Source organism: Malaclemys terrapin, chromosome 8 (genome assembly GCF_027887155.1).
Source record: "Malaclemys terrapin pileata isolate rMalTer1 chromosome 8, rMalTer1.hap1, whole genome shotgun sequence".
Lineage (NCBI taxonomy): Eukaryota > Metazoa > Chordata > Testudines > Emydidae > Malaclemys > Malaclemys terrapin.
The window spans coordinates 91,718,703-91,744,640 of record NC_071512.1 but is presented as its reverse complement, the minus strand read 5'-3'; the positions used below and the strand labels follow the sequence as shown (position 1 = coordinate 91,744,640).

General features: G+C 43.1%; 1 protein-coding gene across 2 annotated transcripts in view; it reads left to right on the top strand.

Annotated features, from left to right (window-relative positions):
- Positions 1-25,938, top strand: part of PDE4B (phosphodiesterase 4B) — a 403,030-nt gene that overhangs the window by 80,051 nt on the left and 297,041 nt on the right. The window contains exon 1 of one of the 2 annotated variants that reach the window (XM_054038006.1): positions 24,483-24,840. The exons of the other annotated variant lie outside the window; for it this stretch is intronic. Within the exon in view, the coding sequence (XP_053893981.1) occupies positions 24,605-24,840 (236 nt within the window). The 5' untranslated portion in view covers positions 24,483-24,604. Of the gene's footprint in view, positions 1-24,482; positions 24,841-25,938 lie in introns of those variants that run through there. 2 annotated transcript variants of the gene reach the window in all.

The following is a 25,938-nucleotide window of genomic DNA, read 5'->3' as shown; positions in this document are numbered from 1 at the left end:
TCTGTCTTATTCTTTATCCACCTTCTAACTTGTAGAACAAATGAGTCAGGGGCTCATACAGATCACAGCCTCATTAGCTACACAGTCCTGATTCATTCCTTGGGCACTGAATGGAGGATGGGAAATAGTGATTTTTAATGCTTCTGTCATGGGCAAGCTGCACTTTTGACCCCTTTCTGTCCCTCTCGAGTGCACCCCTCAAGTAACAGGCCTGGCATCCTGCCCCCCCTGCCCCTCTCTCTGTATGAGACTATGTAGTTCTACCGCTCTTAAACTGGATCTTTGGGCTTCAGCACCCTGTTTTTGAAATTGTTAATTAAACAGGCCCAGCTAGGTTTGATCCCTGTCAGCCCTTTTCCTCTGGGTACCAGTGAGCTGATTAAAGTGATTCAGAAACAGCTTCTTCAAAACAAAGCACAATTTATTCATTCACTCAAAGTTCTATATAGCACACAGAGTAAAGGGTTAAAACAGAGTCCTATATGCATATTTCCTCTTATCTGCACCTGAATCTTTCCTAGCAAGAATTTAAAATTTCCCTCACCTCCTTCTCTGACCTGGAACTCCGTCTCTTTCTTTCTGTGCACCTCTGTCAGCGTGCTGACAACTCACTCAACCCTTCCTGCCAAGGCGAGCATCTTCAAGGTTTCAGTATACCCTTTGATCCTAGGTTTTGTTCTAGAAGAATACACTTGGTGAGAGTGGCTGGACCCAGGCAGGGGCTATTCCTCTATAATAGTTTTCCCATTGTTTTGCACCTCCCACTTCCTTTGGGGAGCTGGCTGAGGGTACAAGAAGACATATATCCCGAGAGGGTGGGAGTGTGAATTCATTCAAATGTACATTATATTCCCCACTGTGTCTGCAGTCACATGGTTAGCCTGCTGCACCAAGCGGGAGGCTGCCAGAAAGTTAATCTGCTGTTGCACGGCGCCAATTTCCAGACAGTTGGCCACTGGGCAGTTTACCCAGTTGTGTCCTGGCCCTTGGTAGGTATAGCCTCTCAGATCCCTGATATCTTTCCTCAGGGGCCAGCTTGGAGCAGTAACTCCCCACTGCTTGGGTTTTCTTATTTCCCTTCTCTGGTGAGCCCCCTTATGTCCCTCTGTCTGAGTCTCAGGCTTAGGCCTTGGGCTTTTTCTCAGAATCAGCCTCACTATCAACAAGCTCATCTGCCTGTGATACACAGATCTTGGGTTTCTGATCGCTTATCCACATTCTTAGACATGGGAGGACACCTCATACAATTTTTCTGAACCAATGAGTTCATACAAAACATCTAGGTTAGTGATCCCCAAATCTTTTCCTCCATTTGGTTTGCCACTTCCATATACATTTCATCTTTGTGCTTTTGCACCCCACCCCCCAAATCTTTTTGAGCAAGCCCCAGACGTCAATTTAAGGAGCAGAGCTTTCTTATTCCCCAGGTCTGCTCAGTGTATTTGGCTGTATGTCTCTTTGGCTTTTGCCCTAGTAAGGGGTCAGAAATTTGAGCTGCTTTGCGGGAGGGGAGGAGGGAACCTGATTCAAACCATAACCCTTCTCAATGGTAATGGGGTAAGCATCAGTATCCTCTCACACCTTAAATGGGTGCAACAATCTAGCATCTGTGCACCCAGCAGAATTGGCATTTAGTTTACCGAGTCATTAGGCCTTTTGTTCCTCAATTTCTCAACCTCATGCTTGTGTTCATCTGTCCCGATCAGCAAGCATCTCTCTTTCAAACTGAAGTTTCTCCATTTCCAGCTGCAGTTTTTGCCACTCCAACTCTTGACTTGAGGAAATCAGCATGAATAGTGTCCGATTGCTGATCCACCTGCTGTGTACTTTCCAGTTGTGGTCTATACCTGCCCCTGGGAACTTGGCCTCCTCAAATTCCTCCAGACCTGCTGGGTCTCACTGGCCTCTGTCTCCACCAGAAAAGGGACCAGAGGATGATGATCTCGTGGGTCCTCGCAAGTCCTTACCCTGTGCTGGGATACCATTCCTTCTCTGATTGTCAGCAAACAGCAGCTCAACCAAGTTTGACTTTTAAAGTTTTTTTGGATCTTTTCCACTTTCTCCACAAATCTCTTTTAATCGCTTTTTAGGGAGTAGTATATAACTCATTTTCTTTACCTGTCCTTTCCTTCTCTCTTCCCCAAAAGGACATAAACCACTTTCCCTATTGCTTTACTTCTGGCAATACTTATCTTTGCTGCTGTCACTTACTGCAAACCACGTTGTCATGGTTGCAGGACAAGATATACTTTAGACCTATTCTGTCCTTCTTGAGTGCACCCATCAGGTGTCACAAGTCTGTGCGGTTCTACCTCGAGTGAGCTGCAGGAAGCCAAGCCGGTCACCTGAGAGGTGCATTTGAGAGGAACTAAAAGGTGTTTAAAGCGCAGCTTACCCTTTAACCATAACAACCTGAAAAATTTCATGGGACAAGCAAAAGGCACATCCTTGACCCCAGGGCTTTTCCTCTGCTGAATTTCAATGGCATGTTGCAAACAAAGGTAGTATTGTAGCTTCTCATAAAAAGATCACAAGGAATCATTTATAATGAAAAGTATTCGACAACCTAAGTATAGGGGTGACTGCTAGCTCACCCTATAAATAGTAATTCTATATCTATAGAGAAGCTTCTAGGAGTTAACTGTATATTATCTGTGAGTTGTCATTGACATTTTTTTTTTTTTGGTAAACTAAAAATATACAAAGTGTTTTGATTGCCTATATTTAGCCTTCATCTGTTGCTATCACAATTTTTAAAGCTTTTAGATCTCATACTTGGCTGGAATATTTTCTTGTTTTATGATGGCTGTAAGCCTATATAGAATAATCATGGTTTATAATGGCTGTATAGATTGTATAGAATAATTCTAAGTCAAAAATCTATTGTTTGCATTAACCATCAGTTGTGGTTTGGGATTCTTAAATTGCTGTTTGATATACAGTATATTTTATACTTGCTCTTGGAATTGTATATGTTCTTTTTGGTTTGTTTTTGTTTGAGTGTTATAATATAAATCTGCTTATTTGTTCAACAGTAGTGGAACTCCTTTTCCTTTTGTGTGTGTTGCAAGCAGAGCCCATTTAAATTTACTGAAAATGATCCTGAAGTTTGGTATTGTAAGATTTGCTTGAAAACACTGAAGGTTGAACACAGAGGTGGCTGCAGGCACAAAAAGAAAAGAAGTTTTAATGATTCAATTAAAGCTATATATCTCCAGCGAAATGGAAATGGGACAGCTTGAACTGTATCTAGAACTGGAAGAGATGCGTCAGCACCAATTAGCAAAAAGAAAATGAACCTATTGAAAAATCCTAACGTTCAAATTTCATCCTCATAGCCTTCTGTAAAATAGAGAATATAGAAAATGCAGGTAAGCTGAATCAGAGAAGAATTTGAAACAACTAAAAATTAAGTTGAAACCTTTTGCTGAGGATAACAGATTTAATCTGAGCATTTTGTTGGTAGTTACATAATCATGAGAGAATTTTCTTTTTTACATGGAGCTTGAATCAAAGCAACCTTCTGGTGGCTAAGCTGGGCTGACCACAGAGTACGTTGCTATTCAATATATTATGTACACAAACACACACTAACACAGGTACAAAATGCTAAAAGAACATTATTAAGGATGCAAAGTCAAGCATTCAAGTTAGGAAACAACAGAATTAAGGTTGCCTATGCAACATTAATTTGGTTCCCTTGTGCATACGCATTATAATTCAATCTTTCATTACGTGATCACTTATTATCTTTCCCACAGGCCCCCTGTCTCATTCGGTGCACAGCATGGAGTTGCTGTGGGGATAAATCGGGGTTGTGTAGTGAAGGAGACTGGTGTCTTGCTTCATTTGTTGCGTAAGTTAGAAGGTGTATGGTGAATGAGGTAGGCGAGTACAGGAAGAGAAAGGAAGGTCTCATGGTTAATGTTGTTGAATGCTGCCCTGGAAAACTAGATTCTGTCCCAGCCTCTGCCACAGAGTTCCTATGTGCAATAGCCCCTCATCTCAAAGGGATATTGGGAAAATAAATTCATCAATGTTTGTGATGCACTATGATATGGTAGTGATGAGCCTATGAGGAAATTAGTAATTCTGTCTTCAGAGCAGGGTTTAATTGTGTGCCATAAATAAGGTATGTGGCCACACATTTAATGACAAGGAGAAAGCAATACTATTATTATACATTTATTATTTGCATTACCATAACACTTAGGAGCCACAGTCATGGACCAGGACCCCATTCCATTAGAAGCTATATAGATCACCAAGATTGCCCCTATCCCAGAGAGCTGACACTCTAAGTATAAAACAAGAGATGACAGATGGCTACAGACTGACTGACTGGAAGAGAACAAGGAACCAATGAGACAGTAATGATCAGCATGACAGGCAATAGTTTCATAGAATCATAGAACTGGAAGGGACCTCGAGAATCCAGTTCCCTGCACTCCATGCAGGACTGAGTATTATCTAGACCATCTGACAGGTGTTTGTCCAACTGCTCTTAAAAATCCCCAATGATGGAGATTCCACAACCTCCCTAGGCAATTTATTCCAGTGCTTAACCACCCTGACAATTAGGAAGTTTTTCCTAATGTCCAACCTAAACCGCCCTGGCTGCAATGTAAGCCCATTGCTTCTTGTCCTATCCTCAGAGGTTCAGAAGAACAATTTTTCTCCCTTTTGTAACCACCTTTTATGTACTTGAAAACTGTTATGTCCCCTCTCAGTCTTCTCTTCCCCAGACTAAACAAACCCAATTTTTTCAATCTTCCTTCATAGGTCATGTTTTCTAGACCTTTAATCATTTTTGTTGCTCTTCTCTGGACTTTCTCCAATTTGCCCACATCTTTCCTGAGATGTGGTGCCCAGAACTGGACACAGTACTCCAGTTGAGGCCTAATCAGCGCAGAGTAGAACAGAAGAATTACTTCTTGTGTCTTGCTTACAATACAATCTTTCCTATGCAATGGGATAGTTTGCTCTTGTGCCCTTAATAATGTCTCTTTGAAAAACTGCCAACTGTCTTCAATTGTTTTTCCCCTTAGACTTGCTTCCCATGGGATTTTACCTAACAACTCCCTGAGTTTGCTGAAGTCTGCCTTCTTGAAATCCACTGTCTTTATTGTGTTGTTCTCCCTCCTACCATTTCTTAGAATCATGAACTCTATCATTTCATGATCACTTTCACCCAAGTTGCTTTCCACTTTCAAATTCTCAACCGGTTCCTCCCTATTTGTCAAAATCAAATCTAGAACAACCTATCCCCTAGTTGCTTTCTCTACCGTCTGAAATAAAAAATTGTCTCCAATACATTCCAAGAACTTATTGGATAATCTGTGGATAATTCTGCATACCAACAACTTAGCCATTGTAGGCTACATGGAAAAAGAGAGATTTGAAGAAGGATAATGAATTACTTTTGCGGATGTTGATGGGGAACTTCTCCCAGGCATGAGCGGCAGTATGAAGGTGCTTGATTTGAAAATGGAACAAGGGGGCGATGGAGGCTGGCAACATGGACTGATCAGAGTCGATAGGTAGGAAGGGGATGGGTCATGAAGAACCGAGAAAGTTAAGGCAGGGCTGCAAACAGAGGGATGGTGCGGTAAAAGCAACAGGCTAGGAAGATGATCTTTTGCAGCTGTATTCTGAATGACATGAGGGGGCAGGTTGGCATTTGCCCAGGCCAGAAAAAAAGGATGTTGCAGTAATCGGGAAACAAGATGATGAGAACATAGATGAGAGTTTTGAAAATATTTAATATCAAGCTGCTCATTAAGTGAGCACCATCTATTCTGTGCACTAAATGAGGCAGTTGTCCTCTGGAAAAAATAGTGTTTCATAATACAAACACACAAAGGATTCCACAGGCAGCCTTAATTCTGGCATTTCCTGAATCAGTTTCCTCCTACACACTGCCTGAGTGCCAACAGAGGGCAGTTACGGGGAACACAGGGTTGAGAGAGAGAGGTGCACAGCCTCAGCCTGGCACAGAGCAGCTGTGAGCAGCCATTCCAGGGACAATGTGTCTTCACCCCTTTAGCCCTGGGCTGGAGGGAACAAGCACAGTTGTTCTGTGTGGGTGCTGCATGCACAGTGCAGTCACTTACAGTAGCTCTAAGAGGATGGAGCATGTGCAGTCCAGGACCTGCTCTGTGAGGATGGTGCAGGCAGAGTCTGGTCAGCAATAGGAGCTGTGAGAGGCTCGAGTATGCTCAGCAAGGGCAGAATCATCAGTAATTTTAGCTGTTAAACTTTAGCAAATCTCTACTAATCATGTGCAAACTGCAATTTTTCAAATAATTTGGCCAAATTCGGATGGATTTTCACGAGGATGGCAAAAAGGCACATCTCTGATACACAGGCTATTCCGCTGCCAAATGTCAGGATTGTACTCCAAAGTATGGGGTTGCTAGAACTTTCCAACAAAAAAGATCACCAGATTTTTTTTTTAATGTTGAAAAACTTTTTTTCCCCCAGCCCCATTCCCAGAAATGGCTGAATCATTTTGGCTGAAATTAAACAAACAAAAAACCAGCCTGAGGCAGATACCCAGTATGGAACATTTCAGCCCCAATGTTTAAAATTCAGTAAAGTTTAAGTAACTGAAAATAGGGCCTTCTAATGGGAAGTGTCAGACAACCTTATAATAGGCTACCAGACCAGCTACAATTTTGTATTAAATTACAAATTGTGGCCCAGCTTGTGCTGCTGTGAAAGGGAGGACAGTGGTTGGAAAGTACTCCTTTGTGGGTAGTCATATCATGTGTAGTAGAGAAGGAAGAGATATAGCCTGCACAGAACTGCTACCCTTGTCTCCCCCAAACCCCTACATTGGCAGCCAGGCGGTGGTAGAGAATGGTAGAGTCTTGGCTCTACCCATCTGACATGGTAGCTACCGCCCTAGGGTCTGACCATACACTCGCATCAGGTCTATATCGGGTGCAGGGTACTTTCCGCCTCGGAGCAAAGGGGAGCCTAGAAAGCAGATTCTGACTCAAATTCATAATCTGCCTTTTGCTGTGCTCCAGGGACAGCACAACAATGTGCTGACCCTTAGTTAAAGACTCATGGCAAAGCCATGATTTACACCTCTTCATAGGCAACAAACACTTTACACATGTGCTTATATCATAGATCCAAATACACGTTATTTCTGAGTTGCAAAAAGAATATTGTAGTGAAAAATATATGTAATTAAATGGACACAGTGAACTTAAAATTTAGCCCCAAATATGTATACTTGGAAAGAAGAAATTTCTATAAAAGTCTAACACAATAAAAGTGTTACTATGCATTTAAAAAAAAACATTGTTTATAAACAAATAACCGTGTACCCGCAGTATTTGTAACCTGAACATTACAGAATTGAGAATCTGAAAGTGAAACAGATTTCATTAATTTTTCATTTTCTAAACTGAGATGTGTTCACTTTTAATAGACTTAGGTGATGTCACCAACATAGGTAAATGAAGATCTGTTTACAACTTGCGCCATTTAAGTTGTTCCTAAAATCTTCTCAAGGAAGTGGACTGTAGTCCACGAAAGCTTATGTAGTCCACGAAAGCTCTAATAAATTTGTTAGTCTCTAAGGTGCCACAAGTACTCCTGTTCTTCTTTTTTCAAGGATGAGAGGCGCCTCAAGGTGGAGGCTGTATTAACTTTTGGACTGATTTTTTCCCACTCTTTGTTTGCCAGTGGGGATGTTGCACAAGCACCAAAATATTGAGAGATTGGCTATTCTTAGTGCAGTTCCATACTGGAGATTTCCAAGACCCAAGAGATTTGCCTCTGCCTCTTGGAACCAGATTTCAGAATATTTTAAGATTCACCCATTGCCAGTTATTATTGACTTAAATAGGAATTTTCTATGCATAAGTCATGCCCCGTGGACCAATTTCCGTTTGTAATTTATAATTACAAAAGGTAGGGATAGTAGAAGCGTGTATGAATGATTTGATGAAGTGGATGCTTGAATCAATTATATGTGATTACCCTTTATCAGTGAGGATATATTTTTATCCTGCTTATGTTTAGTGTTGGGTTTATACCATGTCATTTTCTCTCTATTTATACAAAAATTACAGATATTGAAATGTATTTAAAATTCATATTTAAGCATTTAGTATTGCTATAATTTTTACCAGAAGATTATATACATATACCACACTAGCTGCAGCCAGTGTGACTAGGTAGTATAATAGTGGCTGCAATAAGTGAACCTTTTATCTCTGGTATGCTGGTTCAAAATTACCCCTAATTAGTAGTGAACAAATGTTCTATTGTATGGTTGTTTAGAGACTGCCAGAATCGGTGATCAGTGGTCTCAGTTCAGTTCTGCGGGATCAGAGTCCCTATCATATAAGTTACCATTGCAACTAGCACTAATTACAAACCTGGTTGACCATCTAAGTGCAGAAACCAAAATATGGATAGAATTGGCATCGTGGGTTACAGGTGAAAGACAGAAAGACTAGTCTGTCTAGGCAATAACTTTCTGGGTTTTGTTGGTCCTGACTCTCTCCATCTGCTTCTCAAACTCTCCATGTATGAAATGTGTAATATTGCAAAACATTCTTATATGTTGCACTGGAATCTCCAGTCTCAGAAATGATCACAGTGTCTGTGAAGGGTAAATTTGCTTATTAATCTCTGTAATAGAGCGCCAGGTGGTGTAATGAGCAGTACACCCAGTATCACCTCTCAGCAGGAAAGCCTTTCAATCAAGTTCCTCGCCCGGGGATGAGTTTAGCTTCACCTCAGGTTTGCAGTGTCCTTGCCCTCTATCAGAAGGGGAATGACACTGGAATGTGGCTTATGGCACTCTTGCAGCAGGGGCAATTGTTAGGGGAGCCTGGGCCCTCCCATTCCACCAGGTTCTGACCCAGGGCCCTAAAGGAGTCAACAATATGTGGTACCCCGGGGTGCCCTCAGTGTGACCTCTCTGGATCACTTCCTACCATCCATCTCTTCCCATGGCTCAGTTCCACTATAAGATAACAAAAAAGAAAAGCCCCAGCTGGGCTCAAACACGCACTCCTATTTCTCACAGGGAGGTGTCTTCAGCACCCTTTTCCGGGAGCTCTCAGGGTAGGTCTGTCTTCATGCCCCTGACTGAGCTGAGTTACTCTCTTTTAAGCTTCCTCTCTAATTGGACCATGCTCTGCAGGTTGGGAGGGGTGGGGCTACCTGGGCCCAGTATTGTCCTTTAACTCCTTTGGGCCCAGTGTGGAGTTTGTACATCCCATCACAATCTCATTAATAAAATATACATTTTTAGTTCTGTATTCATAAGCAGCCCACATCACATCCTGACAACTGTGATTACGCGCAATGAATAAGAGAGCAGGCTGTTAAAAAGTCTTTAATAAATATTCTAAACCAAATAGAGTCAAACTTGCCTGAGGAAATTCCCAGCATGAACAGAGTGAATACCGTATATACTCGATCATAAGCCGGTTTGTTTATAAGCCGACCCCCCCAAGATGGATAAGTAAAAATGGAAATTTTTTTTTATGACCTGTTCATAAGCTGACCCTATAATTCAGGGGTCAGCAAACTTTGGCTTCCGGGCCATCAGGATAAGCCGCTGGTGGGCCGAGATGGTTTGTTAACCTCAACCGTCTGCAGGCACGGAGGTAAACCTAAGTAAACAAAGTGTCCCGGCCCGCAAGCAGCTTACCCTGACAGGCCGGACAGCAACTGGTGGGGAATTTTTGGGAGGGGAGCACCCCGCACATGACCCCACCCCTAGCCCGGGACCCCCACACTCTCTCCATTCCATCCCTTCCCACCTTACCTGGGGAGGGCCAGGGGAGGATGTTTCTGGCCTGGCTGGAGCTGCTCCAGTGGGCCAGACGGGGCGGCGCGGCCGCAGCATGTTCCAGTGGGCTGGGTGGCACAGCCGCAGCGTACTCCAGTGTCCAAGTGGCGTGGCCACAGCCTGCTCTGGGGGGCGGGGCTGAGCGGCACAGCTGCAGCCTGCCAGCCCCAGAGCTGCAGCTGCTTCGGAGGCTGGGGGGAGAGCAGCGTGGCCAGAAGCAGAGAGACTCCGGCCACGCCTCTTCCTTTGTCTCTGCTGGCTGTGCTGCCTCTCCTTGCTCCCTCTGTTGGGGGGAGGGGCTGTGTCCCACCTCTCCCTCTCTATATCCGTTCATAAGCCGACCCCCTAGTCTGGTGCTTCCCTTTTTTACTAAAAAAATTCGGCTTATGAACGAGTATACGGTATTTTATGCCTTTATATACTCGTTTTTTAAAAACCCACACACATTTATTTCTATACAAGTTTGCTGCTACCAGAAGAAAACATCCTAAATGCCTGTAAGAAAAAAATAACAACTTTGTACTTTTTATAGCATCATTAAAAAATTATTTTCCTTTGCAATTTGGGCACTAAAAATTGCAGAATGCAGAAAAAATGTGGCTACCTATCTATGGCACCCTGTCACCATGGTATCGAAATAAATTGCAGGGGTGACAAATTGTGGCTTGTGAGCCACGTGCGGCTCTTTTACCATCAAAGTGAGTCTCGTGGAACCTCCTCGCATGTCCCCCATTCTCCACCTATCAGACTGGTGGGGAGCTTGGGACTTCTACCTTGCAGAGGAGTAGTGGGGTAGAGCCTTCTGCCTAGCAGGGGTCTTGGGGCTACTGCAGGAGTTGGGCTGAAGCCCCAAGCCCTGGCAGGCACGCCCTGGCTCTTGAACTTCTGAAGATTGTCGCATGCGGCTTGGAGGGTCAGCAAGTTTGGCCACCTCTGATATATTGCATAATTTGTAACAGCAAATGGACCATGGCTACCATTACTTTTCTGTGACTTCACTGTATTCTTAACTTGAGTAGTTTTGATAGGAAAGAACACCTACATTACAACCGGCGTTCTCTTTAAGAGTTCTAAACTTCAGGCTGGCCACATTAAGATGGTAACTGTTATGAACACGTAGAGTAGCATACATACAAGTGAATGCTGTTGATGTGTTTTTTATTGAGGTAGAGTCATTTATCTATGGCTAGTATGAACCAAGTCTTCCGTGTCCTCTTGGTCTCCCTAGGAGGACGGGGTATTTCTGAAGAGTCAAAATATACAGAATACGAAATGCGTAACACAAATGATGCTCGCGTCTCCGAAAGGGGAAAAGCCAAAAATTAGTATACAAGATCTTCACCAGTTTAAACAGTCTATACCAAGAAAACTGAATATACTGTGATTAAATACCAAGAGTTCAGAACTACCACTGCTTAGAAGCTGGATAAATCTTGTTCAACAATTACATTTGGCTAACTACCAGAATATTTAAGATAAATTCAAGGACAATCTTTTCCAATAGCTTCTTGCTTCTTTCTTTTTTCACTTTGCCCCCTAGCTCTTTTTCTTCTGCAAACCAAATTGACGCTGTGTGTTACGGCTCTGTGTTTTCTATGACCATTTAGAATATCCCACAGTGGTCTCTTTTGATAGCTTTTGCAAAAAGTAGTTTTATTTGTCCAGTCATCAGATGCATTTCAGTTGTCTCTAACTCAATAGTAGAGCTATTAGCTGTATAATTTTAAATCACTAAATTAAAATAAAAATTTTAGCTTTCATCTTGGGCTAGTGGAAATTGCAGTGAATTGTAAATAGTATGAGAAATTCTAATAGATTTTTCTGTTGCTTTAGTGTGGGGAATCTGTCTTGCTAATGCTAAACCACACCACAGAGCATACGTGCATTTAATAATCAGAGATTTATTGCAGCTTCTTTTTAACCACCACTGTCTGGGAAATGTTCAGTAAAATGTAAGCAAAGCTATCAGACATGTTGCATATTTTTTAATGGAACTCTTCAGAGGCCACCTTCCAGAAGCTCTAGGCAGTGAAGCAGCAGATGTTGCAAACAAGCAGAAGGAGGAGAGTGTGTGAGATTTTTTTTTTCTTTAGCAGAATGAAAAAAGAAAACTGAAACAGTCTGTTCAAAAATTATTCCCATTTCCTAGTCCCAAAGATTGTTTGTTGGACATTGCTCAGAGTTCCATAAAAGAGCACACTATTGAGAGCTCTTTTTGTTGCCTACTGAGTCAGAGCTCTTCCTGGCTTATTCGAAATAATACCTTTGCTATTACAATTTTATTATTTTTGTACACTGGGGTTACATTTGATTTAGGACGTCATTTACTATGCTGCAGAATGCCTTTTCCTTTACCATATTGTAGTAATGAATGGTTGAGCACCTTCATCTTGAGTCAGATTGACCCAATTCCTGTTGTTCAGGCCTAATATAAATAAAACAAGCGGTTCAAGAAAAAATAGTTGTTGGGGTGGGGGAAGATGGGAAAGAAAAAATTATTTTGTAAAAATGGGGTAGACTGATATAGAGTGATTTAAAAAAAAAAACAACACCTGAATATTTTTGATTGACTCATTTCTAGTTTGAAAATAAGGACTTATTTGATCAGATTTGCTGCTTTTTCAGACAGAGCTAATGGTAAAATCAAGAGTAGAACAGAAAGAATTAACATCCTTGAATTCAAACGGGAGACTGATTATGTTCCTGCTAAATATTTTGCCAACACTACTTATCAGTGGAATGCATTCAGCATGTCACTTGGGCCTTCTAGAAAGGGGATATTATTTTTAAATTTCTACAGGGAATCCATTATGTTCATTAAAATAATTTTCATTTGTTGGCATATATTTCATAAGAACACTACAAAACTAGCATTGATGGCATTTAAAGTACAATTCTCCCCTGAAAAGTGACTTTATATCAATGTGAAGTTTAATATGTATTATGTCTTAGTGGTTTCCACGTCACATGTGCTCAGTTTACAAATTAAAAGATTGTGGTTTTTCTCACTGCCAGTTCTGGAGAGTCAAACTAGATTCTTTCCTTCGCCACATCACTATTTATTAATAAAGGTTCTGGAGATGGTGATCTTCTCTCTGTGACACCTGTGCAACCCCTACTGTCATCACACGTTTGCACAAGTAAATAACTGGAATCAAGTAAACACTTCCGTGGATGCTGCATTAGAGGGAATGGAATCGAGCTTTCTCTCCCTTATAACCAAAGCCTTCCCAGAGCTAACAGGAGTAAAAAGCAGTTGGGACTTACATTGAGAACAAGCACATATTACTCTGCACATACATGGGGAGCTTATCTGTTGAGCAAAAATATGTCATTTTTCACAGTAATTCTTTTCAAGGTAGAACTGTATTTTAATATTCACTATATTACCTAAAAATAATATTTTAAAATTCTCAAGTTATTTAAGGGTATTGGAAAGGGCAGTCACTTATACTTTTCAAATAAAATGTTAAAATCTGATATTTAAACAGACTCCTTGATTGTAAAATGAAGTTTTATTTGTCTCTTTCTTTTTTTAATCACTAGTACCAGCAATCTGCAATTCCTTTGAAATACCCTCTAGTGAATTTGTTGACAGGTTAGCATTATCTTTTGGGACTCAGAGTATGTCGTGTGAAGAAAATATAGTTTTCCAACATCTGTTACATGAACATTTTTTTCTTACTTTTTTTTTTCCTATGGGGTGACTCATCCTTGCTAATGTCTCTGAGTGGAACCATGACCTAAGTGACAGAGTAAGGAGCTTCTTAATTATTTTGATCTAAATAATGTGTTTTCACAAAGTATTCCTTTTGGAAGAAGCACCCAATTACTCTGACACTGGCAGAAAGCATTGTGAAGAGAGTCAACCAACTACCTTTCCTCTCCCACAGCATACATGTCTTTCCACTTTTGTGTACTGGACTGGTATTTTATTTTATCCTGATACCAGGACTTTAAAATGTATAAATAATAGAATCTTTAGCAGGAAAAAGTGTTAATTGAAAGGTTAACAACCCATCCTTGTTGGCAGTTATAGATACCCTCAAAGTTTGGTTTCAGAGTGGTAGCCGTGTTAGTCTGTATCAGCAAAAAGGAGGAGGAGTACTTGTGGCACCTTAGAGACTAACAAATTTATTTGGGCATAAGCTTTCGTGGGCTAAAACCCACTTCGTCAGATACATGGAGTATATTAGGTTTTTTCCCCTCAACTCTAGGATTTTTTACTTTTTTTTTATGTTTTACAAGGAGTTGTCCCCACCAAAAGCTCAAAGTAAAAACCAATCTCCCTCATTGTAAACTGAATTACAACTTGTCTTTTCCTCCAAGTTCAGTTTTCATTCCTTTTCCTTTAATGTGTATTTGATTGAATTCGGTTGGCTTTGTAGCCCCTCTCTTCACTTTTATCATCAAATTCTTTCAGCTGCCTGTTCTACAGGTCAATTAGCTATCAGTGTTTCACATCCCATGTATTTTGCTCATAAAAAGTAAAGGTTATTTTGTTTTGAAGAGTATTACAGGGCATTTTATGTGCTGGATCACCTTGACAGCCAATCTAAATGAGTCTTATTAGTGCCAAATCAGGAGTATTAAAGGTTTTGGAGAGTCTCTCTTGTAGACAGAACTAGAGAGACAACCAAGTTCAGGAGAAGACTCAGGCTGTTAGTTATTTCAAATTAACATTATCGGAAACGCCAGGTTCTAGGTAAGTTTGGCCAATAGCTATACCCGTGCAGGCTGGGCTCTCCACCTCAAGCAGCACTTCATGGAAGTCGCCATGAGGCCTTAGTCCAACCCAGCCCAGGGAACCAACTCTGTATATTAGCCTGAGCAAGCCAGGAGTGCACCTCTGGCTACAGAGATTGAGTCGGGCTCCGATGGTACTGCCGCTATGGACCCCATGACAGGGCCTAATTGGGAGGCAAGGAAGCGTGCAGTAAGTCTTCCTCCAGACCAAAGAAGGACAATGTGCCTTCCACGAGTTCCAGCCACAGAGAGACAGAGCATTCCAAGGCACACAAGCACAACAACAAATCACGCAGACCAGCGGATCCCCCGGTACTGAGCACTGACACCGCCCTCAGTGTCTGCCTCCCTTAAGACAAGGGATCTGTGAGTTCTGGGGCAGTCCTATGCTCCGGCACCGGCTCCAACTATGGAACAGATATCGTTATCACTTGGAGAAATCACTGGAACCACACGAGTGGCTCATCCTAGAGAACTGAGTTATCCACGGCTTCCTCTGCAAATTGCACTAGGGAGGTCTGATCTCCTATCCAGGACTTGGTGAAATCAGGTCACGCTTTGACTCATCTGCCTGTGGTTTACATCTTTCCACTGGCTCTGACGGTACCACCATTGGAACTGGGATCTGAGTTCTCGTCATTGGAGGATTCCAATGGAGCACAAAGGCCGCCCATTCCCTACGCCACTATGAGTACTCTAAAGGACTGCCAGCAGCGTGGCAGTACCCTCCTCTCCAGAAGCAGGGAAATCATTGGTTGCCCTCTCCATGGGGCCCTCCGCAACATCTGCCAGATCCATCTTGCTGCCTCTATCAGGGATCCTGGCCCCAAAACCCACCCTTGGAACCTACCCATTCAGCCAGGGAGGCTTTGTCCTATTGCCGCTTAGGGCGCGCTCAAGCAGGCGCTCTGAACCGGTTATGGAGGACAAACCGATGAGTCCAGTTGTGACAGTACCGCAAGAGCGTTTCCCATCATCCTCTCCAGATGCTTCAGTAACTTCAGCCTCCTCCTCACCTCCAGATGACTTTCAGCAATTAAAGAACTCCTGCAAAGGGTGGTGGATGAACTTCATATTCCACTGGAGGAAGTACAAGACGAGCAGCACCAGCTCCTGGACATCCTTTATTCCTGGGTACCGAGCAGCATTGCTCTACCAATCAATGATGCCATTCTCCAACCAGTCCAAACATGCACAACCCCCAAGGAGGCAGAGAAGAGGGACTATGTACCAGCTAAGTGATCAGAGTTCCTTTTCTCACCCTGCCCCCCCAATTCCCTGGTGGTGCAAGCAGCAACAGAGAACAGTCCAGGCAGCAACCCCGCGCACTAACTTGACAGATAAGGAGGGCAGATGCTTAGATATTTTGGGACACAAGGTCTTCTCTTCAACATGCCTCTAATTTCAAACTATCAGGCCTTGTTAGCCAAATATTACTTCTTTAACTACGGTAAATTGAAGGACTTTACTGAAAAGCTGCCTCAGCTAGATTGAATATGTTTCCAGTATATCCTGGAGGAAGACAAGTTGGTGGCTAGAATGGTGCTACATTCAGCTGTGGATGCTGCGAATACCTCATCACACTCTTTGGCCACATGCATTGTCATACTGAGGGAATTATGGTTGCACTCATCAGGTTTCCCCAGAGAGGTGCAGAATACCATTGAGGACCTTCCTTTTGATGAATCGCACCTGTTTAATCAGAAGACCAACAATTCCCTCCACTCTTTCAAGGATTCCAGAGTCAGACTTCGATCCTGGGTATCAATACACCTGCACCCAAGCAGAAGTTCTACCACCTGCCACCTACATAGATTCAGGACTCCCCAGTTCTTCCACCAGAGGCCATAAGAACCTACTCGTAAGCTCCAATGATCTGGCTCCCTGCGTCTTCCTTCGCAATCTTCATCATCTCACATTCAAACCTCTCAGAAACGATATTTGAGTGCCGCTAGAGTGCTGTCAACCACCATGGAAATGCAACCTACCCACCTCCTTTGGGGGTCATCTAACACTCTCCTTACCTGCCTGGAGTGCAATAACAATGGACAAGTGGGTCCTGTATGTCATCTACTATTGCTATACAATAGAGTTCCCCACTCTACCTCTATCCATGTCCCCCGCCTCGATCCCTTTTCAGGGACCACTCTCATGATAATATCCTGGCCCTAGAAGTAGCTTTTTTACCGCAAAGGGGAGCTATAGAACATGTTCCTCTGAACTACCAGGGCGCAGGGTTCTATTTGACTTACTTCCTGTATCCAAGAAGAAGGGAGGGTGGAGGCCAATCCTGGATCTCCATTGCCTCAACCACTTTATCCACAAGCCCAAGTTTTGTATGGCCACCTTAGCAGATCATACTGTCTCTAGAAAAAGACGTGGTTTATGGCTCTCAATATACAGGACGCCAATTTTTACATAGACATCCATCCAACCCACAGAAGATTCTTGGGGTTCACTGTGGGCCATCAGCATTTTCAGTACAGGGTCCTACCATTTGGACTCACTACTGCTCCTTAGGACTTCTCCAAAGTTTTCTCTGTCATAGAAGCCCACCTCTGTCACTTCCCCTATCTCAGTGACTGGCTTCTAGCAGCACAATCCAGAGACGAAGCTTGAATCTTGACTTCCATGTTGCTCAGACTCCTTTCATCCCTGGAAGTCAGCTTTAATGTTGAAAAATCAACTTTGATTCTCACACAGTTCCTAGACTTCATAGGGGCCTCCATCAACTCGGTCACAAGCTTACTTATTAAGGGATAGGTTCCAGACTCTGCAGAAACTCATCACCCGGGTAGTCAACAGTTCGTCTGTCCCAGTCAGGACTTCCTTATCTCTCCTTGGTCACATGGCAGCCTGCGCAGAGGTCACTGCCTTTGCTTGCCCCACCTTTGCTGGCTACAGATGTGGCTCCAGAGCGTGTACTCACCTACACAACATGCCATGGACCTTATGCTGACAATTCTCCTCCCTCGCACCCCATGCTCTCTTCCCTCCTGCAGCAGGTCTGGACAGGGATCCCCTTTCTCCCATCCTCCATGGACAGGATGATTGTCACGGATGCATCCCTCACAGGATGGGGAGAGCACATGGGTGCCCACAAGATGTAAGGGACATGGACCCCTCGGGAATCCAGGATGCATATCAACATTCTGGAACTCCAGGCGGTACGCGGAGCACATCAAGTGTTTCTACCTTCCATTTGCTCCCATCATGTTCTTATGTCAGACAACACCACCACCATTTATTACATCAACAAACAAGGTTGACTGCTCTATGTGCAGAAGTGGTCAGTCTATGGGACTGGTGCATTGCCCACAAGATCCTGTTGTCGGCAGCCTAGCTGCCGGTGAGTCACGAGTGGGGGGCTTCACGACTCCATAATAAATGACATCTTCACCCAATGCAGGGCTTAGGATATGTCTACACCGTAGGATTAATCTGAATTTACAGAATTCGATTTTTGGCAACTGATTGTATAAAGTGGAGTGCATGTGGCCACACTAAGCACATTAATTCGGCAGTGTGCATCCATGTACCGAGGCTAGCATTGACTTCTGGAGCATTGCATTGTGGGTAGTTATCCCATAGTTCCCACAGTTTCCCCCGCCCATTGGAATTCTGGGTTGAGATCCCAATGCCTGATGGGGTAAAAAAACATTGTTGCTGGTGGTTCTGGGTACAGCCTCATCCCTCCCTCCGTGAAAGCAACGGCAGACAACCGTTTCACACCTTTTTTCCTGGGTGAACTGTGCAGACGCCATACCATAGCATGGAGCCTGCTCAGCTCAAGACAGCAGTAATGAAGATTGTAAACACCTCGCGCATTATCGTGCAGTTTATGCTGAACCAGAACCTGGAAAACCAGGCGAGGAGGAGGCTGCGACTGCAGCGCGGTGACGAGGACATGGACACAGAACTCTCTCAAACCGCGGGCCCCGATGCTTTGGAGATCATGCTGTTAATGGGGCAGGTTCTAGCTGTGGAAAGTTGATTTTGGGCCCGGGAAACAAGCACACACTGGTGGGACCGCGTAGTGTTGCAGGTGTGGGACGATTCCCAGTGGCTGCGAAACTTTCGCATGCGTAAGGGCACTTTCATGGAACTTTGTGACTTGCTTTCCCCTGCCCTGAAGTGCCAGAATACCAAGATGAGAGCTGCCTTCACAGTTGAGAAGCGAGTGGCGATAGCCCTGTGGCAGCTTGCAACGCCAGACAGCTACTGGTCAGTCGGGAATCAATTTGGAGTGGGCAAATCTACTGTGGGGGCTGCTGTGATGCAAGTAGCCAAAGCAATCACTGAGCTGCTGCTGCTACCAAATGTAGTGACTCTGGGAAATGTGCAGGTCATAGTGGATGGCTTTGCTGCAATGGGATTCCCTAACTGTGGTAGAGCGATAGATGGAACCCATATCCCTATCTTGGCACCGGAGCACCAGGGCAGCCAGTACATAAACCACAAGGAGTACTTTTCATTGTTGCTGAAAACACTGGTGGATCACAAGGGACGTTTTACCAACATCAACGTGGGATGGCTGGGAAGGGTTCATGACACTCACGTCTTCAGAGTTCAGATTGCTGTCCAGAGCGGTCACAATGGTGCACTGTGGGATAGCTCCTGGAGGCCAATACTGTCGAATTGCGGCCACACTAACCCTAATTCGAAATGGCAATGTCGATTTCGGAGCTACTCCCCTCATCGGGGAGGAGTACAGAAATAGATTTTAAGAGCCCTTTATGTCGAAGTAAATGGCTTTGTTGTGTGGACGGGTGCAGGGTTAATTCAATTTAACTCTGCTAAATTCGAACTAAACTCATAATGTAGATCAGGCCTTAGACCAGGGATCTTTTTTGCCTCCCGTGTCAACAACAAATGCAGCATATATTGCTCAAGGGGTGTGTGTGTCAGACCAGATCAACTACACCTTCCCCTCTCTTCCACTCCTCTCATGAGTCCTCTACAAGATCAGGTGGGAGAGGGCCACAGTCATTCTGATCGCCCCATTCTGGCTGCGCCAGTTTGGTTTTCTAATCTTCTCAGCATGTCAGCCCATCCTCTACTTCCCCTAACCGCTTTCCCAGAACTGTTCATAGAACACAACGGCAGGATCAGACAATCCGATCCACTAACATTTCACCACTGAGCTTGGTATTTGAATGGGCATCTTTTCTAGAATGGGAGTGTTCATGGGCAGTACAAGACACCCTTTCCAGCAGCAGAAAAGAGTTCATGAGGTGTTCCTATCAGGCCAAGTGGAAACGCTTTGCCTCTGGGGCCCATCAGAAAGTGCTTTTCCCAGAGGAAGTGGACATTTCCCTTCTTTTGGACTATCTCTTGTCCTTAAAGACATTGGGACTCGCGCTCAATTATCTCAAGGTCCACATAGCAACTATCAGCGCCTTTCACCTTCCCGTGGAAGGACACTCAGTATTTACACATCTGTTGACTACCAGGTTTTGGAAAGATCTTCTCAGGAATTCCTCACCCATACAACCTATCACCCCCCAATGGGACCTCAACTTTGTTCTATCAGTGTTAATGAAACCGCCCTTTGAGCCACTGGCTTCATGTCCCTCCTTTCCATGAATGTTGCCTTCCTAATGGCTATTACTTCAGCGAGAAGCCTAAGTGAACTTGGGGCCATGATGGGACCCTTTCACCACATTCCATAAGGACAAACTCTCCCTGTGCCTGCACCCAAGTTTCTACTAAAGATTGTATCCTGGTTTCATCTCAACCAGCCTATACACTTACCTGTTTTCTTTTCAAAGCTTCACAACTCATCAAAGGAACAGCGCTTTCACTCCCTTGACATCCTCAGGACCTTGGCCTTCTACCTGCGGAGGATGAGACCAATCAGGAAGTCCCTTAGACTGTTTAGTGCTATAGCTGAGAGGATTAAAGGGCAGGCGATCTCCACAAAAAGGATTTCCAAGAGGAATTTGGAGTGCTTTATGCTCCGCTATCAGTTGTCAGGACTGCCTCCACTTCTTGGGATGAGAGCCCATTCCACAAGAGCCCAGGAATCGACTATGGCCACCCTCCACAATGTGCCACTTTCAGACATATGTAGGACAGCTACGTTTTGGTGCAGGACTCTGTGACGGAAGCCTCATTCGGCACGACTGTTCTCCATTCAACCGTCCCATTCAAGGTACTGCTTGTTAATCACCCTCAGTGGAATACAATAGGGACCATCACTCTAAGAAGAAGAGGAGGTTACTTACCTGTAACTGGAGGTTCTTCGAGATGTGTGGTCCCTATCAGTATTCCACTTCCCGCCCTCCTTCCCCTCTGCTGTGGATCTGTTTGATTGGAGAAGTAGTCAGTCTGCCCCACCCTTCATCACTTCAGACAAAACCTTGAGGTGAAGCAAGAGGGCATGCACAGACCAACGGACGCTACTACTTCCAAATTGTCCAGCTCCGGATGCATGGTGCTCATGAGTAAAGTCTCAGTGGAATATAGATAAGGACAACACATCTCGAAGAACCTCCAGTTACAGGTAAGTAACCTCCTTATATATATCTGTTCTGTGCTGCATGGTTTTCTTGCTGTGTGTTCTGAGCCGCTGTATATAATCCCCACTCTTTCTCCCTGCTTTTATATATTCTTATTAAAGGATTTTGCATTTGTTTGGAAATATTAATTCTTCAGACTGCCACATATATTCTTTAAAATAAATGTGTTTTAGTGTTACTGTCTCCATAGGTTGTTTTGCCTCATGATGATGTGTTAGAGAATATCACTGAATTTTGCTTTGAACTCCAGATTAAGTATGTGCATGAATTTTATTAATCTGTTGGAATGATTCTTAGGTTTTCTTTTGTCTTTTATCTGTCAACGCAGGCAAAGTGAAGAGTAATGTAGCAGCCGATTTAACACCTGATGTTCTGAAAGGATTAAATGTTTCCCTTTATTCAACTGGGGTGGAGTCTAGAAACATAGTATCTCATTATCCCCTCTTTTAGAAGGGGAGCAGACAGGTCTTTTCTACCTTTGTGCTGGTGGAAAAGGATATAGAATAGCAGCAATTGAGGTAAGCTCTCTACTGTATTTCTGCTTTCTGGCCCATTCCCACTATGTGGACGTTGCCAGCAGCTTTTAGGCCTGAAGGAGAACTGTACTGAAAAGAGAGATTTAGTGATTTTGGAGGTTCCCCCCCCCCCTTTTGAGTTTATAACTTTTCACGTTATACACCTTTCCCCAACTTAAACCACCATGCTAATATTGGAAGAAAAGATCTTAAGTCCGTATGCATCACAGTGAACATTACATAAGCATTAACCAAGCAATGTTATTGATAATATTGCCAAGAAATGGTAATGAAGGCAAACAGGTAGCAGTAATATAATGGATTGAAGGTTGGGAGACCTGGGTCCTTTTCCCAACCTGGCCATTGACTTGCTGTGAGACCTTGGGCAAGTCACTTAACTTCTGTTTCAATTTCCCCATCAGAAAAATGAAGCTAAATAAGACTTACCCACTTTTGTAAAATGCTTTGAGTTCTATAGATGAAAAGAGCTATGTAAGACCCTGAGGTTAGGATGGTGTGTTGTGTAATTGATATGTAAGCAGCTTTATTCAACTCCTATTGAGAGGCCAGAATACCAGGTAGGTCTGGCTTGATACGGGCTATCTTTCCCTTCTTCACTTTTCACACAACTAGGAAATAACTTTTTATTCCTATTTAAAGGGCCATCTTCTCCTGCTTAAATATGGAGGATGTTCTTAGCTATTCCTCAGCCATTAGCATCCCATTCCAACTACCAACAACTCTAATTTACAGGAAGACAAGATAATCGTCTCTCTAAACCTCTTGCCTGGGTTCTGTTGCCTTTTATATGTAAAAGTTGGCCCTATCTACACCTAAAGCAAAGACAAACCAAAATGCCCAGAAATTATAGTACTACCATCCCACCCACTTTTTGCCTACCACCTTTCCAGAGTAATAACTGAGATTACAAGAAATAATTCTTCCACTCCATTCAGCACTAATAAGGCCTCAGGTGGAGTATTGTGTCCAGTTGTGGGCAACACACTTGGGAAAGATGTGGAGAAATTGGAGAGAGTCCAGAGGAGAGCAACAAAAATGATTAAAGGTCTAGAAAACATGACCTACAATGAAATATTGAAAAAAATGTGTTTGTTTAGTTCAGAGAAAAGAATACTACAGAGGCGGGGACAGGACAGTCTTCAGGTACATAAAAGGTTGTTATAAAGAGGAGGAGAATAAATTGTTCTTTCCCACTGAGAACAGGACAAGGGTTTAAATTGCAGCAAGGGAGATTTAGGTTAGATATTAGAAAAAACTTGCTAACTGCAAGGGTAGTTAAGCACTGGAACAAATTACCTAGGGAGGCTGTGGAATTTCCGTCATTGCAGGTTTTTAAGAACAGGTTAGACGAACACCTTTCAGGGATGGACTAGATCAGGGTTTTTCAAACTGGGGTCCGTGGACCCCGTGGGTCCCTCGAAGGTACTCCAGGGGGTCAGAGTCATGTCTGGCCCCACTAATCAACTCCTCCCCCTTCCTCCCAGTGCCTCCTGCACGCTACGGAACAGCTGTTCAGCGGCGTGCAGGAAGCGCTGGGAGGGTGGGAGGGGAGTGGGGATGGGTGTGCTCGGGGGAGGGGGCAGAAGGAGGCGGGGAAGAGGTGGGGTGTGGCCTTGGGCTGAGTGGGTAGCTTGGGGCAGTCGGCAAAAAATTTTAAATCCAAATGGGGGTCATCGGTTTGCTAAAGTTTGAGAACCACTGGACTAGATAATACTTAGTTCTGTCTCAGTGCAGGGGACTGGACTAGATGACCTATCAAGGTCCCTTCCAGTCCTATATTTCTATGATTATATTCTATAATTAAATTTCACAATACTAGCTCATCTTAAAAAAAAATCCATAAAGAACATTCTTACTTTTAATTTAAATCTGAACTTTTATTTTAATTTCCTCCTGCTCTAGTGGAATTGACACACTTCTCAACCATCAGCATTAGCCATCTCCTTTCAGTCACCCTTTGCTGACCATCCCAGTGCTCTTAGTTATCTTTCAGATATGTGGGCTCACACTGCCATAAGGGTTTTTGTTTTGCTCCTAATCAGCCATTATAATAGCAATGAGAACTGCACCATAGTATGCTACTCCAACTGTAGGATGCACATTCTTGAAGATTTTACCAAACTTTCAGGTAATAATTAGCAGCTTTTGTCATTTTGTCCCCTGCTAGGTTGACACTTGCATTTTTTCCCTTCCCCACCTTTCCCTCTTGCAAATCATGCACTCATGCTAGCCTTGGGTTGGTTCAGAAAAGTCATCATCAGGGACCCTTCGGATGTGTATAGAGGCTGCTTGGGAGCACGCAGATTTGCATGATCCACTGTAACTGTTAGAACCCTCTTTAAAATGTCATGAAAATCTGACACATACACAGTATAAGGAAGGGCTGAATAGAGTCCAGCTGTCAAAACAATATTGAGCCAATAAGCATGTCATGGGTGGAGCTACTGCAGTGTGGGTTACACAAATAATTCTGAATGAAGATATTTTTATGTTGGGCCTGAATAAACCAGGTTACACTGTTGTGTAATGTTTGTAAATAGCTTTATTTCTTAGTATATGCAGACAAAGCCAGTATTTTTTTCTTGATGAAGTATTTTATTAAAAGGCTTGATCGGGAGGGAGTTCTTATGAATTTTTCATGAGCTGGTATGTTCAGCTGAATGAATTCAGTGAGTGTCAGTGTGTAGCTTGCAGACAAGCCACATCCACAAGGAGGCTACTGACACAGAAAGCACTTTGGCGCATTTTCAGAGAGAAAGCTGGGCTGATAAAGCTCTGTCTGATAAAGCACTGACTTATCATTCTTCGATTTAGGTTGCTGTTGTTTTAGGCAGCTTTTCCATTCGGGACTCAGCCTTGTGAATGACTGGGCTAGGCTTTGTCAATCTATCAGCGTTTGAATCTGAAGCAATGTCTCTGTGATGTGTTTTTTGTTATTTTTTCTGAATGGTGAAAGCTAACACAACATTCAAGCTATGACAGCAAAAGATTCTTCTAGGGAACTTGCTGCTCCAGAGTCAGATATTTACATAAAGACTTTCAAAGAACAAATGCATTTAGAACTTGAGCTTCCCAAACTGCCAGGGAACAGACCCACGTCTCCAAAAATTTCACCTCGCAGCTCTCCAAGGAACTCTCCATGCTTTTTCAGAAAGTTGCTGGTGAATAAAAGCATCCGTCAACGCCGTCGCTTCACAGTGGCGCATACATGGTAAGATCTGTTTGATATCTATTCGTCTTTACAAGGCAGTGCGTGTGAGGCTATGTTTTTAACGCTGAAAAATAAGCTGAGATCCATTCATAATACTTACTGCAAGTGTGAAATGAACAGAACAGAGGGCAGCTGAAATACGTACAATGCAGTGCCTGTACAATTGTCATTCAGCTTCTGTTCTCCAGAATACATGCAGCCTATAATGCATGCGTCTGTAGTTAATCTTCATTGAATAAAACAGGCACCCAGGAACTTTCATAGACATATTGTAGGCAAAGCATGTGAATTTCTTTCAGAGGAATCTTTGAAATGCCTTTTCTTTCTATATCAACTCTGATTGCAGGTAACAATAGGACATAGACTGGGTTGTTTTTTCTATGTTACTGTCAGGCTTAAATGCTGGTAAAGGCTATAACTTTACTGTGAGTGGCTTCTGACTATTTTTGTTTGGTAAAAATGTTGTGCCTTCTTTCAACCTCCTTTTAAAAGAAGGTTGTAACTAAGATTCAGATGTTTTAAATTGACCATTTTGGGGCAGTCAGCAATTTGCATGCTGTTACAGTTGATTTTGAGCTGAAGCTTATTACCACTTGGTGAAAGTATATAGGGAATTGCTGTATTAAGCCAGGTGAATCAAGTCATAAAGGATTAACAGAAGAAAGAGTGGTTCATATTGTCTCTCCTGAATTCATTGTGTGTGGTTTATGGATACAAAACTTTTTTTATATAAACATACTGTAGTCAACTACCAGAGCCAAATCTCCAAACTTTTAATAACATGCATGTTTGTATAACACACTCGCACACAGCCACATTCATTAACTTCCCTTTCTATAAACTGAATCAGAGAAGAAAAGAGAGAGCGAGGGAACCCCATATATATTTGTAAGGACCAGACATTTTAATATACCGAAAAATAATTTACCCTTTGTATGTTCCTCCTTTCATAATGTAGAATGTTGTTCTTAAAATGGTGCATTTGAGTTGTGTTGGATAAAGGTCAAAGCTGCATTTAAGCAAGAACTTTCTGAAATGAAACCCCCTTTGCCTTAGATATTTGTTTATAGCAAATTAGCAGCTGTAACAGTTGTTCTG